General features: G+C 40.6%; 1 protein-coding gene across 1 annotated transcript; it reads left to right on the forward strand.

Moving 5' to 3' along the window:
* The first annotated feature begins 6,161 nt into the window (after positions 1–6,161).
* On the forward strand, positions 6,162–13,724 carry ttpa (tocopherol (alpha) transfer protein). The gene is made up of 5 exons (XM_085377976.1): positions 6,162–6,400; positions 7,852–8,005; positions 8,889–9,082; positions 10,601–10,711; positions 10,805–13,724. Exons 1-5 carry the CDS (start codon positions 6,221–6,223, stop codon positions 11,036–11,038), a joined length of 873 nt encoding a protein of 290 aa, XP_085234102.1. The 5' UTR covers positions 6,162–6,220; the 3' UTR covers positions 11,039–13,724.
* Positions 13,725–15,127: the final 1,403 nt, after the last annotated feature.

Consider the following 15,127-nt stretch of genomic DNA (forward strand, 5'->3'; position numbering starts at 1 on the left):
GTCAGTGCGCCCCAGGGTGGCTGTGGCTACAATGTAGCTGCCATCACCAGTGTGTGAATGTGTGTGTGAATGGGTGGATGACAAAATGTAGTGTAAAACGCTTTGTGGTCCATAGTAAAGCGCTATACAAATACAGGCCATTTACCATTTTTTTATACAAAAAGCAGCAAGATTTTAAATAAACTGTTTTATTGATTGAAAAAACACTATATCGGATTCATATCGGTATCCAAATTTATGATATCAGTATCGTCTCGGACATGGTATCGTGCCATCTCTAGTTAGTACTGGAGGGTCGAATGACTGCAGAGTGGACCCAGATCTGTACCATAGAGAGTAAGTGACACATTAAGAAAAAAAAGTTTTATTTTTCTGATTCTCCTTTATAGATGTGCACTAGCTGTACAGGAGAAAAGGGGATGACAGTTGAGTCAGTGTCACAAACACACACAAAGTTGTGTATTTAAGGGAAATGTAAAGAGAAGCGCTGAAACATTCATCTTCTCTGACACACACAAATAACAAAAATGTCTCTGTTTCACTGGCATGCAGTTCAACAGTTTATGGTGAGTTGGTTTCTCACACACACCTGAAGATGAAGTTGAAGTTGATGAAGTCAAATGCATTGATGAGTGCAGCACTCTGACATCCCAAAAGCTGTACAAATGTGAGAAAATGAGCCACATCTTGTCCAGAGAGCACGACTGTGACTTCATGTTAGACCCTCCTCAGCACTCCCTGAAATAAAACAGAGACACAGACTTTATGATCAGTTTATTTGAACATTTGATCAGGGCCTCAGTCGCAACTGTGTACTTATGTAAACCTGTGATTGTATATTCTTACTCTTTTCTCATCAATGCTATGTTGTGTACGTGCTTGGCTCTCTCTCTGTGGATCTTATCATAAATAAGTATGTCTGTGTTTCATTGTGTGTTTTTTTTAAAGGAGGATATATATTTAGTTTCTTTTCTGTGAAAATGTGATAAAGGTTTGCAGCATTACCCACGATCACAGTAAGTTCACTGGAATCCTGCTCATCCAGTTTGTTTTGTTGTTGTTTGTTGATTGTAGCTGATGTTAGAAAAGCTTTAGAAAGGAGTTCCACCTCCACTACATGCTACATCAACACGTTCTCACTCCTAACTAGTCATATACACGTAAAATCTCTGTCTTGTTCCTGTTTCTTTCATTTAAGGAATATTTCTAAACTGCAACATATGGTCTCCTTAGCTGAACTGGAAAAAATTGTCCATGCATTTGTGTCATCGCGTTTAGATTATTATAATTCCCTGTTTACCAGCTTGGATAAATCATCACTTTCTCGCCTCCAAGCTATACAAAACGCAGCAGCCAGACTACTAACTTGCTCTAGCAAGCGAGCTCACATCACTCCTATTTTATGTTCTTTACATTGGCTCCCAATAGATTTTAGAATTCGTTTTAAAATTATTGTTTTAACGTACAGCGCACTAAATGGCCAAGCCCCAGATTATTTATCCAAGCTTCTCACAAAATACACTACTGCTCGCCGTCTCCGCTCACAGACTCAGAGTTTGTTTGTTTCTCCCAGAACACGTCTGAAGACGAAAGGGGTCTGTGGCACCAATGCTGTGGAAAAGTCTACCTCTACAACTACGTTTGGTTGACTCTGTGGAATCTTTTAAAAAGCAGTTAAAAACTTTACTGTTCAAACAAGCTTTCTGTTGACCAATGCTTTTTACATTTTTATATTTTTAATTTACATTTAAACTCTATATTGTGTATATTGTGCAGCTGATTGACTGAGCAATGTCATGACGTGTGTGTACTGATGGAAAATATAAAGAGGAACACGGAAACATTCATCATCTCTGACACAGTAGAAATATCTGTTTGACCGGCAGTTCAACAGCTTATTAGTAAGTTTGTTTCTCATTATTATTTGTAAATATGTATACAAATGGTTGGTTTTTTGTACTGTTTTTATCAATAAATCTCAGCAACAAAGGACAAACACCCATGTGTGTTGATTTCTCCCTAAGATGGCAAACTGAAACACTCCAAGTTGGTGACTTTTGGAGATTTATTTCCCTGGATGATTGAGAATGCATCAAGATGAAACACAAAAGGAAGTTCACAGCTTTTAGCAGCTCCCCCACCCCCTCATCCACACACCCCCACTCCCCTCCCTCCTGAATTCCTTTTTAACTACCTAATATACATATGAATGACTAGCCAATTTAGCTTCCACTTGGCTGAAGCTAAAGCTTAGCTAAAAGCCTACCAGCCATTTGGCTGGTGGCGGGTTTTATAGGTAGAAAGGTAGAAGCCTGGGACTCCTAGTGTTAAAGGTAATATTATTGAATCGTTGTCTTCAGATGAAGGCAGATGGATTATTCTGGTTTTCAAATTGGACAACACCTTCTTTATAGTCTGTAATTTATACAGTCATAATAACACAACTCAGGCCAAATCTATGTGCATACAATTATCTGAGAAACTTGATTTTTTAAAATCAAAATATAAGGGAGCCCACATGATTCTTGGAGGAGATTATAATGATGCTCCAGACGATCTTATAGATAGAGTACCAATAAGAACATCTCAACACTCAAAATTTAAAAGCACTGCATTTTTCTGCGAACAACTTGCAGTTATAGATGTATGGAGATTCTTCAACTCTGATACAAAAGAGTTTACCTGGAGCAATGCAAATAGATCTCTACAATCCAGAATTGATTTGTGGTTAATATCTTCTTCGTGTTTACATTTTGTTTCAGAATCTTCTCATGATTTTGCTCCATTAACTGATCACAAATTCATCACAATTCTCTTAGTTGGCAATAAACAAAGTCAAAGTAAACTACGTGGTTTTTGGAAGCTAAATAATAATTTATTGAATGATGATACATTTTGTAGTATAGTGGAAAAAACGGCAGAACAGATATTCGGGGGTTTACCAATATGAATCACACACTAAAATGGGAATTTTTCAAATTCAAGGTAAGGAAAGCGGCAATAAGGCGAAGCAAAGAAATTAAAAAAAGAAATGACACTAAAGAAATCAGTATTATGAAGGAATTAAACATATTAATGAAGAAAGATGCTCTATCAGATGATGAAGAAATTAAATTGAAAAGCCTAAAGGAAGAAATAGATAATGGATATATTAATATGGCTAAAGGGGCTTTTATAAGGTCCAAAGCAAAATGGCTAGAACTAGGTGAAAGAAATTCTAGTTACTTTTTTGCTCTTGAGAAACGAAACCAAAGAAGAAACAATATATCTGCTCTTAAGATTGATAATAACATAACCACTAATTATTTAGATATCTCAAAACATGTTGGTTCATTCTACAAAGATATATTCAAATCAAATTGTAATATCAATGATTGTGATAGATTTATCGAGTCAGTTAAAAACTTTGCACCAACAATCTCAGAAAACTTTAAAACTAATTGTGAACGCCCCATAACAAAATCAGAAATTTCAGAGGCAATTCGATCAATGAAAAAGGGCAAATCTCCAGGCAATGATGGTTTGTCAGTGGAATTTTATTTACAGTTCTGGGATATCATTGTTGATCCTTTGTTAGAAATGTTTAAGGAATGCCTTGATGGAAAAGAAATGTCCACAAGCATGAAACAGGGTATTATAACTTTAATTCCTAAACCTGATAAAGATCTTCTTGTTATAGAAAATTGGAGACCTATCACGCTTTTGAACATAGATTATAAGATCATGTCATTGGTCTATGCCAAAAGATTAAAGAAAAATCTGGATGAGATCATAGCTGAAACGCAAACCGGATTTATGACCAACCGCCATATCAGTTCAAACATAAGGCTTATTTTTGACCTATTAGACTACTCTGACAATATAGATGATGATTCCCTTATTGTGTTTCTTGATTTTTATAAAGCTTTCGATACAGTAGAACATTATTTCTTATTTAAAGCACTCAAAACCTTTGGTTTTGGTCCAAACTTTGTGTCAACTATCGAAATGTTTTATACAAATATTGACAGTTGTGTTATACTATATCCAAATACTACTAAAAGATTTCCAGTCATGAGATCTGTTCGCCAGGGTTGCCCAATTTCACCCTTTTTATTTTTGATTGTGGCTGAACTACTTTCATTACACATTTTAAATAGCCCAGTCATTAAAGGTTTATCTATTTTTGGTAAAGAAATCAGAGTGACTCAACTAGCAGACGACACCGTTTTATCCTTAAAAAACAAAGATCAGATTGAAAATGCTATTTCATTAATAAATGATTTCTCAATTGCCTCTGGATTAAAACTAAATAAATCTAAATGTGAAATTTTATGTTTGTACCAATCAAATGTCAAATCCTTACACAATATTCCTGTCAAAGACTGTGTTAGATACCTTGGTATTCATGTCTGTAAGAATGACACAGAGCGTCAACAACTCAACTTTTCTCCCAGGATGGAAAAACGAAAACTATACTGAACTGATGGCTCCAGAGAGACCTATCAATTTTTGGTAGAATCCTTTTGACTAAAGCTGAAGGTGTTTCCAGATTTGTGTATCCAGCCCTTTCCCTTAATGTGTTTGATTCCACATGTAAAAATGTTAATAACTTATTTGTTAACTTTGTATGGAAGAATAAGCACCAGCATCTAAAAAAATCATTGCTTTGTGGACCTAAAGACAAAGGTGGTTTTGGCCTTCTGGACTTCATGGACCTGAACTATACATTTAAGGTGAAATGGCTAAAAGAATGCTTAAAATCTCCTGGATCATTATGGCATTTCATTCCACATAACATTTTTAGAAATGTTGGAGGTTTACACTTCCTGTTGTCTTGTAGTTACAGTATATCAAAGTTACCAGTTAAAATGTCTGCATTTTATCAACAGGCATTGTTGGCTTGGAAATTATGTTATTCACATAACTTTTCTCCACATAGATCTATTATCTGGAATAACGAATGTATTACTAAGAGGAACAAATCACTATATTTGCAGAATTGGATTGATAAAAATATAATCTATTTAAAAGACTTATTTGACTCTGAAGGCCAGCTACTTAGTTACAATGACTTTATTACAGAAAAAGCATTCCCTATCAAATTTAAAGATTTTAGCTCTGTAGTAAAGTCCGTTCCCAGCGGACTGATTGATTTAATGAAAGGCTACAAAAACAGAACACACCACATGCATCCGTTAACACTCTTTATATAAATGGTATTGATTTCTTAAGCAAGAAATGCACCAATAAACATATTAGAGAATGTTTGTATATATTGCGAAGAAAATAACTCCAAGAGGGAAGTTTTTTTGGAATGCTATTTTTGATAATATCACCTGGGATAAAGCGTGGTTTGTTCCTTTTAGATTTTGCATTACAAACAAAGTTAGAGAATTACATTTGAAGATATTACGTAACATATATCCATCCAACATGTACATTTCAAGATTCTGTGACATTGATAGAAAATGTACCTTTTGTAAAACTGAACTTGAAAGTGTTACTCATTTGTTTTATGGCTGTTCATATAGTGCTACATTTTGGAGAGAGCTTGAAAATTATATACTGTGCAAGACAACACACGAAATCAAAATTGAAGGGAAGAACATTATCACTTATTTTGAAACTAAAGAAAAAAAATGTGCCATTGTCAATCTTTATATCTTATTAGGGAAATTCCACATACATAAATGTAAATTTCAAAACTCAACCCCATCATTTAATTTTTTTTTGATTGAAATTGAATATTACTTAAACTCTCTTAAATTAACTTCCAATAAAAAAGGTTTATCATTGATTGAAATTCATTCAGAAATGTTTAACAAATGAGCTGTCACAAGTACTAAATTATCAAGTCTGTCACCCCCCCCCCCCCCCCCTTTTTTTTTATCCTTTATTTATTCATCCTTCTTATTTCATCGTACTGTATATTGTTACCTTTACTTGCCTTGTATGTCTACTGTTCAGGCTGAACTGGAATGACTGGCTGTTCACTTTGTAATTTCAATAAAGTTTGAAAAGAAAAGAGAAAAAAAAGAAAAAAATAGCGAGTTTCCTTACTGAGGAGTTGGCAACACTGGCCACTGCTCCTGTAGGTCTTGTGTTGGGATCGATACCAACATCAGTATCGCAATGAGCAAACACTCAAAGTCCAGCTGCTCGTCACAGCTGTCTCCTCCTCCTGTCTTTGGCTGAAGGCTGCCTCCAGCAGTCAAATGTAAGCGGACCTGAGGGCAGCATGAACGGACCTCAGCTCAGCGAACTGCCGGACGACTCGGAGCAGCTCAGGCCGTACGTCAGCCGCCTGAGGCGGGGTGCGCTGCGGGCCGGCGAGCTGTCCGCTGTCGGGAGCTTATCCAGCGGCTTTCTCCTCAGGTTTCTGCGGGCCAGAGACTTCAACACGGAGCTCTCCCTCAAGGTAAGAGCCGTCACTGAGAGTCAGGGGAAACATGCTGAAGTTTAGGAGAGTCCAGGAGAGCTCACAGAAACCACACCGTGAGGAAGACGTTTGGTCGTGCTGACCATCATCATCATTCACCCACGTTGAGCTGAGCAGTTCAGTCCTGAGCTGGGCTCGTGGGGAGGCTCACGGTTGTTTCCAAAATCACTTAATGTGGAGTGTTGGCACTGTTCTTACCAAACTGCATGTACGTTAACACATGGATTAAAATAATATGCAGCCTTGTTCTGTGCTAGCCTATCCAATGGTAAAGCTAAAGCCTCACACGTGATTGAGTTTGCTCCTGTTTTGCAGGTGTTGGTCCACACAAGCTCGGTTGCTGTGATCTTGAACAGCTCATTTTCTGCTGGGTTGGTTCAAATGATCATTTTGTTCCTGCTTTGACAACATGAGCATTTTTGTTTGTCTCTCTGTCACCTGACTGTCTGCGCTGCCTCGCCTTATTATTCTCTTCGTGTCTGACCGCAGTGTGTTTGCATCACAGCAGACGTGCTCCTGCGTGGGCTCTGAGGTGTCCTCTTTGGCTTTCAACGATTGCTCCCTGAACAAATGTAAGAAGGTCTGCTGGTTTCAAAGTTGCTGCAGAGCTGTGGTCACGTTGTTCTTCATGAGCACGTTAAATGAATCAGTGCAGTTTAAAAACAGCGTTTACTTTGCTCCACAGGATAGTTGAGTAATTTCAGGCATGTGGGTCAAAGCTCTGCCGTTCAGTCAATCTGACTTTTATCACATAAACACTTCTTTGAATTTGCCTTTGTTTCAGATAAACAGCCGGGTCATAAATGTCTTATTTACTGTTTGTACATTGGTGCAAGGCTATCAGTGCTGACTCACAGCAAGGAGGTCATGGTCGTCTGAGCCTAACGATCGGCTCTGGCTTCTCTGTGCAAAGTTTGCACGTCCCTGTGCGGTCTTCCTCCCAGTTCCATGCACTTCAGGTTTATTAGCGATCCTAAAATGACTGTGGGTGTTGATAGCTGTCAGTCTGTGACAGACTGCCAACCTAGTTCCACCTTTACTTATGGTAACTGCAAAAGACTCCATCACACTGGTAATCTGGCTGTTGGCTGTGCTCTGCCCTGCAAGCTCACAGCCAACACTGAATGCAGCAGTCTTCATTTTGTTGTGTTGTGTGGTTGTTTTTGTTGCATGCAGTGATGAAGTATTAACCTTTTAACTACGTGTTTGAACCATGTTCATAGAGTCCTAGGAACTCCCTAATGTCCCCGGGGTGGAGTGGTGGTTCGATCCCTGGACAAGATATTAACCCAGAGTTGCTCTCCATGCATCCATCAGACTATGAATGTGTGTGGATAGAGAGCACTTACATGGGAAAGTGCTTGTGTGAAAAGGTGTGACTGTGTGAGGGAAGTATAAGAATGAGTCCCTCTGTAATGTGTCCTGTACAGCTCTTGCTCAACTACCAGCGGTGGCGAAGGGAAAGTCCTGAGATCAGCAGCTGTCTGTCTCCTTCCTCGGTGCTCGGCCTCCTCAACACGTCGTACCACGCTGTGCTCCCGCAGCGAGACTGCACAGGCAGCAGGGTGCTCATCTACAGGATTGGTCAGTATGCTTGGGTGTGGATGGATTATTGAAAGGGCCTGCTAGGAGCAGCCCCAACGACATCAACACGAGCTACGATAAGCAGGCAAAGCCTCCCTGGTCTGTTTCCTCAGTGATTTAACAGCTTTTAAAAGAAGCTGATCTTAAATTGTTATCTAGTTTTATAGGGTTACACAAATAAAACTAAGATGCTGTTTAATGCTGGTCATTCTCTTTGAGTCGACATTAAACTCATTCAGTCCTGTCACCATAGGACAGGAGCTCTGCTCCATCAGTACGGCCACAGATGAAATCCCCCTCATGTCTGTCACCACTGACCTACTCTCAAACTTGTTTCTCAACATTTTAAACATACTGACAGTAAAGGCAGCCTGCTGGGATGGTACGGAGATGAACTCTTCCTCTTTCAAACATGCAAAAGCTTCAAATAATCAAATGTCCTTCACACACAATTCTAAAGAGGAACAATACAAAAAGGAAACGTGACTGAATGTGCAGAGTAGAAGTTGACGAGCGTTTCAACGGTGCTACGATAACGAGCAGAGACATACGCTGAAACTTCTACTGTGCACGTGTCAGTCCAAAAACGGTTTATTGGCTCTCATTTATTAGCGAGGACTGTCTCGTTTTATTGTATCGTCTCTGACCGCGATGGCTGCACAGTTCCAGGACTGCACAGCACAATTTCAGGGTTTTAGTTGATTTTAAGCTAGATTTTAATGGCAAACATTGGTGTGTTTTGAAAAGTGGCTTTGCTAGTTCATGATGTATAAATGACACCGATTCAGAGATTAGCATATTAACTGTGCTCCACAGGATGATGCTGTGGTCCTTCTTCTGAAATATGTTTTATTCGTGTAGAGTAATGTCTGCTTGTTTGCAGGGCAGTGGAACCCGAAAGACTGGTCAGCCTTCCAGGTATTCAGAGTCAGCCTGATGACATCCGAGATCATCTCAAGGGAGAACGAGACACAAAGGCAGGGTGTGAAGGCCATATTTGACCTCGCGGGGTGGAGTTTGAGTCATGCCCTGCAGATTAACCCTTCGCTTGCCAGAAAGATTTCATCTGTGCTTTCGGTAGGACTGAGATCGAGCTGTGCAGATGACGACCTATCGTTTGTTCTTTAACAACAGAACATGTGTGTTATTATGAATATGTTTACCAGTGTAACAAAACTCTGCACCACACTGAACCGGATGCGTTTTCCTTTCCTTCTATGACCAGAAGCCCAGGGTCTTGAGTCACCCCTCACTTCTTGCAGGCTGTCATGTTAATAATAATTCAGTGTTCTGGCCTGTTGGGACTGAATGAGCTATTAAATATTAATAGTTTTGTTAACACAAGATTTTGTATTCTTTCAAAATTGTTACAAAAGCCTTTAAATGGCCTGGTACATGCCACGCCCCCTTTAGTTTCAGCCCAGCTTGTGCAGGTATCGTTGCCATGGAGAGTGGGCCAGCTGCCTCAGCCAGCTGCTACATTGTATCGAGTTTACAGCTCATCAGCACATGTTGCTGTCATATCTGTAGCTTTACTGGACATGTGGATGCCTAAAAAACCTTCCTCAGCAATATCTGAGAGACAGAACAATCCATTAAAGACCTGACACGGTGCCTGAGAGATGGATCTGGACCATCTACTGTTTGCTGAAGCCTCAGCACAACTGGTCCCAGTGAAAGTGTGGCGGTCAACAAGCCATCCTCGAGGAAGAGAAAACGCTGACATGCCAAATTACACAAGAACTGATATGAAAATCAGGAGCAACAGTCCTTATGGAGATGAATCCACATGTGAAGTGTTTGGACCAAACAGAGGAGATACTGAGTAAAACACGGTGGAGGGTCTGTCAGGGTTTGGGATGGTGTTGGGCATCCTGTCAAAACTGATGGAATTGTGAATCTGGACAGCTACTGTCAGATGTTGGAGTTCCACCTGGAAAGCGTCTGATTTGCAACCTTTTCAGCATGATGATGATACCAAGCAAGCATTCCTGGGTAGAAACACACAATGGAACATGACCGTCCTGGACTGGCCTCCCCAGAACCCAGACCACAATGACTGAGGTAGAGTGGGAGAGAGTGGAGATTTAGAATTCAAGGAGCCTGTAGAGTTATTCCTGAAGACTGCTAATTACAAGAAAGCTGCCCGAGAGTTCGTGTTGAAAATTCAAGGTGGTCATGCCAACTTTGACTTTCCAGCTTGTTAGAATTGAGCAAACTCTGTTTTTGCCTGATATGTGCGTGTGTGCAGATCTTTGAGGAAACGACTGCACCTATTTCTCCTTTTCCTTTCAAAATGGAAAAAAGGTGACTCAAGACAGTTTTTTTGTTTGTTTTTACAGCGACCCTTTTCTATAGAAATGTCCTTAAAAAGCTTAAACTGAAGGCCAAATGCTTGTTAGAGACTTCCTGTGAAAGGTAGCATCTTATAGCTCCTAAAACTGCTTATTTGTAACTCAGTCGTAACCTTGCCCCTAAGGGACCGGCTGGAAGTTCAGAGGTAGAACTTTGATGTGCAGAGTTTTCTGTATTTTTATATTTTTAAGTTTTCAACTTGTTAAATATGCTTTGATGCTTGTTTATGTGTATGTTCAGGACTCTTTCCCACTGAAGGTCAGAGGAATCCACCTGGTCAATGAACCGATGTTCTTCCGTCCGGTCTTTGCTATGCTTCGTCCCTTCTTGCCTGATAAAATCAAGCAGAGGGTCAGTACCCGCGCTACCTCACGTACTGGTTATACTGAAGATGACAGATAACAACTGTGGATTTGAAACATCCTTTCACCCTCTTTGTTGTAGATCCATATGCACGGTTCTGATTTCCAAGATTCTTTAAGTGGCTTCTTCTCATCACACGTTCTGCCTCCAGAATATGGAGGGCATGGGCCTGGAATAACACAAGTGTGTCAAGGCTGGACCAATCACCTGCTTCAATCAGAGAACCTCCTGCAGCAGATTGCTGCCCACCCAACGGGTGACATCACAATGACCCCTGATGACTGTTTGATCACAGAGGAAGGCGGGACTCTGTGAAAGATGATGATTGGACGTTTGGGTGGCTGACTCGCGTATACGTGGCGGGTTTGTGCACATGTCTACGGTCTCTGCAGTGCTTGTTGTGGAAGTTGGCTGAAGTGAGAGAGCTGAAAACGAGATCCTTAATGGCCGTGCTGTTTCATGTTTACGCCACAGCCGACCAATCTGGAATTTTTAAGAACAATAACAATGCTGATATTATTATGTCATGATTTTAAAATCATATTTTGATCGATCTGCTGCTTTTGTTTCTGTTATCATTTTTTATTTGTTACATTACTCACATCATGTTATAAGTAGTTATTTATTTATTTAGCCTCTGCCCAACTCAGCTATAATCAGCTGATTGTTGTTTCCCAGACAGTTTTAAACCTTCCCTCTGGCACCAGGAACAAATCACCACCGAGCTGACATGGGCCCAATCACTGAGGCTTTATAGTGAATGCTTATGGTTTTACTCAGTTTTTCAAGCATTTAGGAGCTTGATGTAAGTATCTGGGAATAGTGCTGTGTTGTAATTTCATCGTCATATTAATGCTGCTCCGGGACCATCACTGTAAACGATGAGTCACGCTGATGTTTAGTCAAAGGATCCTGCAATAAAAAGCTCTACTCTTAGTGTTGTGGAAGGTGTAAAAGTAGGGCAACAAAATCTGTGTCAGTCACACTGCATACATGGGATCAACCGGTCCGAGGCCCAACCCCCGGGCCTCGTACCGGTACCGGTCCGTGAGTCGTTTGGTACCGGGCCGCGAGAGTTGAGGCTCAGGTGTGAAATGTCTGGTTTTCAGGGTCTTTATCGGTTTTCAGTGTTATTTTGTTATCGTTTTGATCGTTTACTCAGTTTTCCTGGGTCTTTTCACCTGTGTTATGAATAAATCTTATTTTTTTTCGGTACCGGTACTGGTTTTATTTTGTTGTATTTATCCGCGACACCTTAAAGGCCGGTCCGTGAAAATATTGTCGGGCATAAACCGTCCGTGGCACAACAAAGGTTGGGGACCGCTGATGTAGACGGCTTTGGTCTCGGTGCTTTATAACAAAGGCACATTAACTCGCTCATCTAGATTCTAGTAAGATTTAAAGAAAGCTGCCAGCTCGGCCTTGCTGAACATCCCCAACATGTTCATGTCATTTGTTACCTTTTGGATAACTTCATATGTCAGGTATTAATGGCTCTCAGCTATACGAGTGTGCAAAGGTTTCAGGCAGCTGTAAACAAAGAACTTTACTGGCCCCAAATGTATTCTGCAGAAGGACAACGAGCCAAAGTCATCAAGAACTGTCTTCAGTGTAAAGAAGAACCTGAAGTACTGAAGTGAGGGTGTGGCCCCCACAGAGCCCTGATCCCAACATCACGGAGTGTCTGGGATTACATGAAGGATGTGAGGAAGCTGCATCCACAGAAGAGCTGTGCTGAGTTCTCTGAGATGTTTGGATCAACCTACCAGCCGAGTTCCTTCAAACTGTGCACATGGACCTAGAAGAAGGCAAAGGGCGGTCCCACCAACATGGATGTGATTCTCTGTTGTTCATTCACTGCATTTTGTTGATGGTAACACTTTTATTTTTGAAAGCGTTCTTTGTCACAGCAGCGTTTTCTTTATCACGGGTCCGTGAGCTGCATGCTGACAGCCCTGTGTTAGAGCACATTTAATCTCTGATAAATGATATATTATGTACCTTTGGTTTGTGCCTCAGTGTCAAGGTTTCACTGTTCGCAGGAACGACTCTGTGGTCATCAGACACGATGGTGTTCAAAGTGCTGATGCTGGAAACCAGTGGAGGCATGATGCTGATGACATCCACTATTTATATACAGTATATGACACACACACACACACACACACACACACACACACACACACACACACACACACACACACACACACACACACACAGAGGCTGTCAGACTGTGGACACTGGGCCAAACCTCAGAGGGGACAAGCCTCCCTCTCTTGGCCTTGTAGGCAAAATATATATAAAATCCACAGTTTGTAATATGCTTGGCTCAAAACTTGTAATATTTTTAGCACTGATGGCATTTTTAGTATTGTATGCCACATGTTCTGACAAGTAAACGATGCAGATTTGTGAAAATATAAAGGGCTCCAAATATCATTGAAAGTGTTCTTTAGACTCATTAAAGTCTGAGGTTTTCTGTGTCAGGCTCAAATCCATCTAACACAGTGGTTCTTAAGCTTGTTGGAGGAGCGAGCCCCACCAGCTTCATATGCGCATTCACCCCTCTTTAGTGAAAATTAAAATGTGATTTTTTTACTGGTGCACAAAATGAGCCGTGCACGTCATGGCGGAGGCTCTGCCGAACCCGAGACCGACTCACCGAACCCCTAGGGTTCGATCGAACCCAGGTTAAGAACCACTGATCTAACAGTTGATAAAACGATGAACTCACATCAGGGGAAATGGATGTTTGAACACTAATAAAATGAAGCCCATCCAGGCCACAGAGTGATGCTGCAGTCAGATTATCCTAATGTGAGGTTTAAATATATGATAAAGGGCTTTTACTCTGTTCTCTCAGTGAACACGAGCTCTGTAGGCACATATCAGCTGAGTCCAGACCTGATTTGACTTTAGCACCAATAACTTGAAGTTCCTGTTTTCTGTGTGAGTTATGAGTGTCGCATCGTTGTGGGGGGATGTTGGTCGAGTCTTCTTTGGCTTCAGTTCATTGATATTTGTGAACGTTTTCTTCCACGTGGCTCTGAAAGATCCTGCCACAGCATTTCAGTTAGACTGAGGCTTAAATCCCATCAACAGTTGGTCATGTGTGGTGACAGTCAGACAGGAGCTATCATGAAAGCAGTTGTCTGTTACTTTCTGTTGTTCTATCTCTCTCTCCAAGTTATCCCTCTGCTCCAACAAACTTTGAATATTCTGTTGACAGAGTTTTAGCTTTTCTCTGGAGAACAAAAAACACAGGATAAAGAAGACACAGTGCTAAAGGAAGATGACAGACATTTTCCATGGAACTGCATCACAGTTCATCAGGTGCTCAATGGCTCATGGTCCAGACAAATAAAAAGACGGAAGGAAAGTGGGGAGAAAGGACATTATAAGAAATGTTCTGTCCTCGGCTGAAATCATTTTCTACAAATTGCCGAATCAGTTGGAACAGATATGATTGGCCTTGTGTGAAAAGGGCAGGAGCAGAAAAAAATGGAATAAAACGGGAACATTTTTGAAAAGACTGGGCAAAAGCCTGTGTATTTTTTTTAAATTCTCATAAAAAAGCTTTTCTACTGGTACTGGTTTGTGTGGAGTCTAGAAAGGTTCACAAAATGTAGGTAAGGAGCTTCTGTAGCTCTAGAGGTCTGTCAGTGCCAGGTTCAGACCTGGCTTTCAGCACGTCATGCTCCTTCTGTCGGTGAAAGCAGTCCAGCTGGTCGAGGTTTCGTCTCAGCTTGAACATCCGTGCTGTCTCGGCAGAACTCCTCTTCTTACAACCGCAAGGTCACCATCGTCAACACCATCATCCTCTCTTGGGGCAGATGCAGAATTACATTTAGAAAAGGCTCCTTATGTGATGCAAACTTTTAGATACACTCACTATTATTCACAGACTGTCTTTCATGTATAGAAGTATATGATGCAACAGACTTTCAACAGATGCTGAAATAAAAAACAGAAATTGAACTTTATTGCTTTGCATAACAAGATCTGACCGAAGCAAGCACCGTGGTTTTGAATACAAGACACACTGCCATTTGGATTTAACTGCCCAATAGTTCTCAAAAAATAAAAACTAGCAAACACCCACTCAGACAATTCTTCTAACCAGTCCAAATCAGCAGGCACATCTGACTCTTCGGCTTTAAAGATTTCATCACTTGGATCATCTGAAATAAATCAGCATAATAAAAAAAAAAAGAAAGCAGTTCTTTGTTTTGTCGATATAAAAATATGAGATTTGTGTGCTCGTACCACAGACCTTTGATCAGCATTCAGTCAGCATGCATATCAGCGTCGGCAGAGTTCAGGGAACATTGTGTTCTCTCCAACACTACAAACCCAAATGTTAGCAGCCAATCAATAGTGAAAATCAGGAGGTGATCTACAGCA

Source organism: Diplotaxodon limnothrissa, linkage group LG18 (assembly GCF_057381915.1).
Source record: "Diplotaxodon limnothrissa isolate DT_005_m linkage group LG18, D_limnothrissa_male_GT1.1, whole genome shotgun sequence".
Taxonomy (NCBI): domain Eukaryota; kingdom Metazoa; phylum Chordata; class Actinopteri; order Cichliformes; family Cichlidae; genus Diplotaxodon; species Diplotaxodon limnothrissa.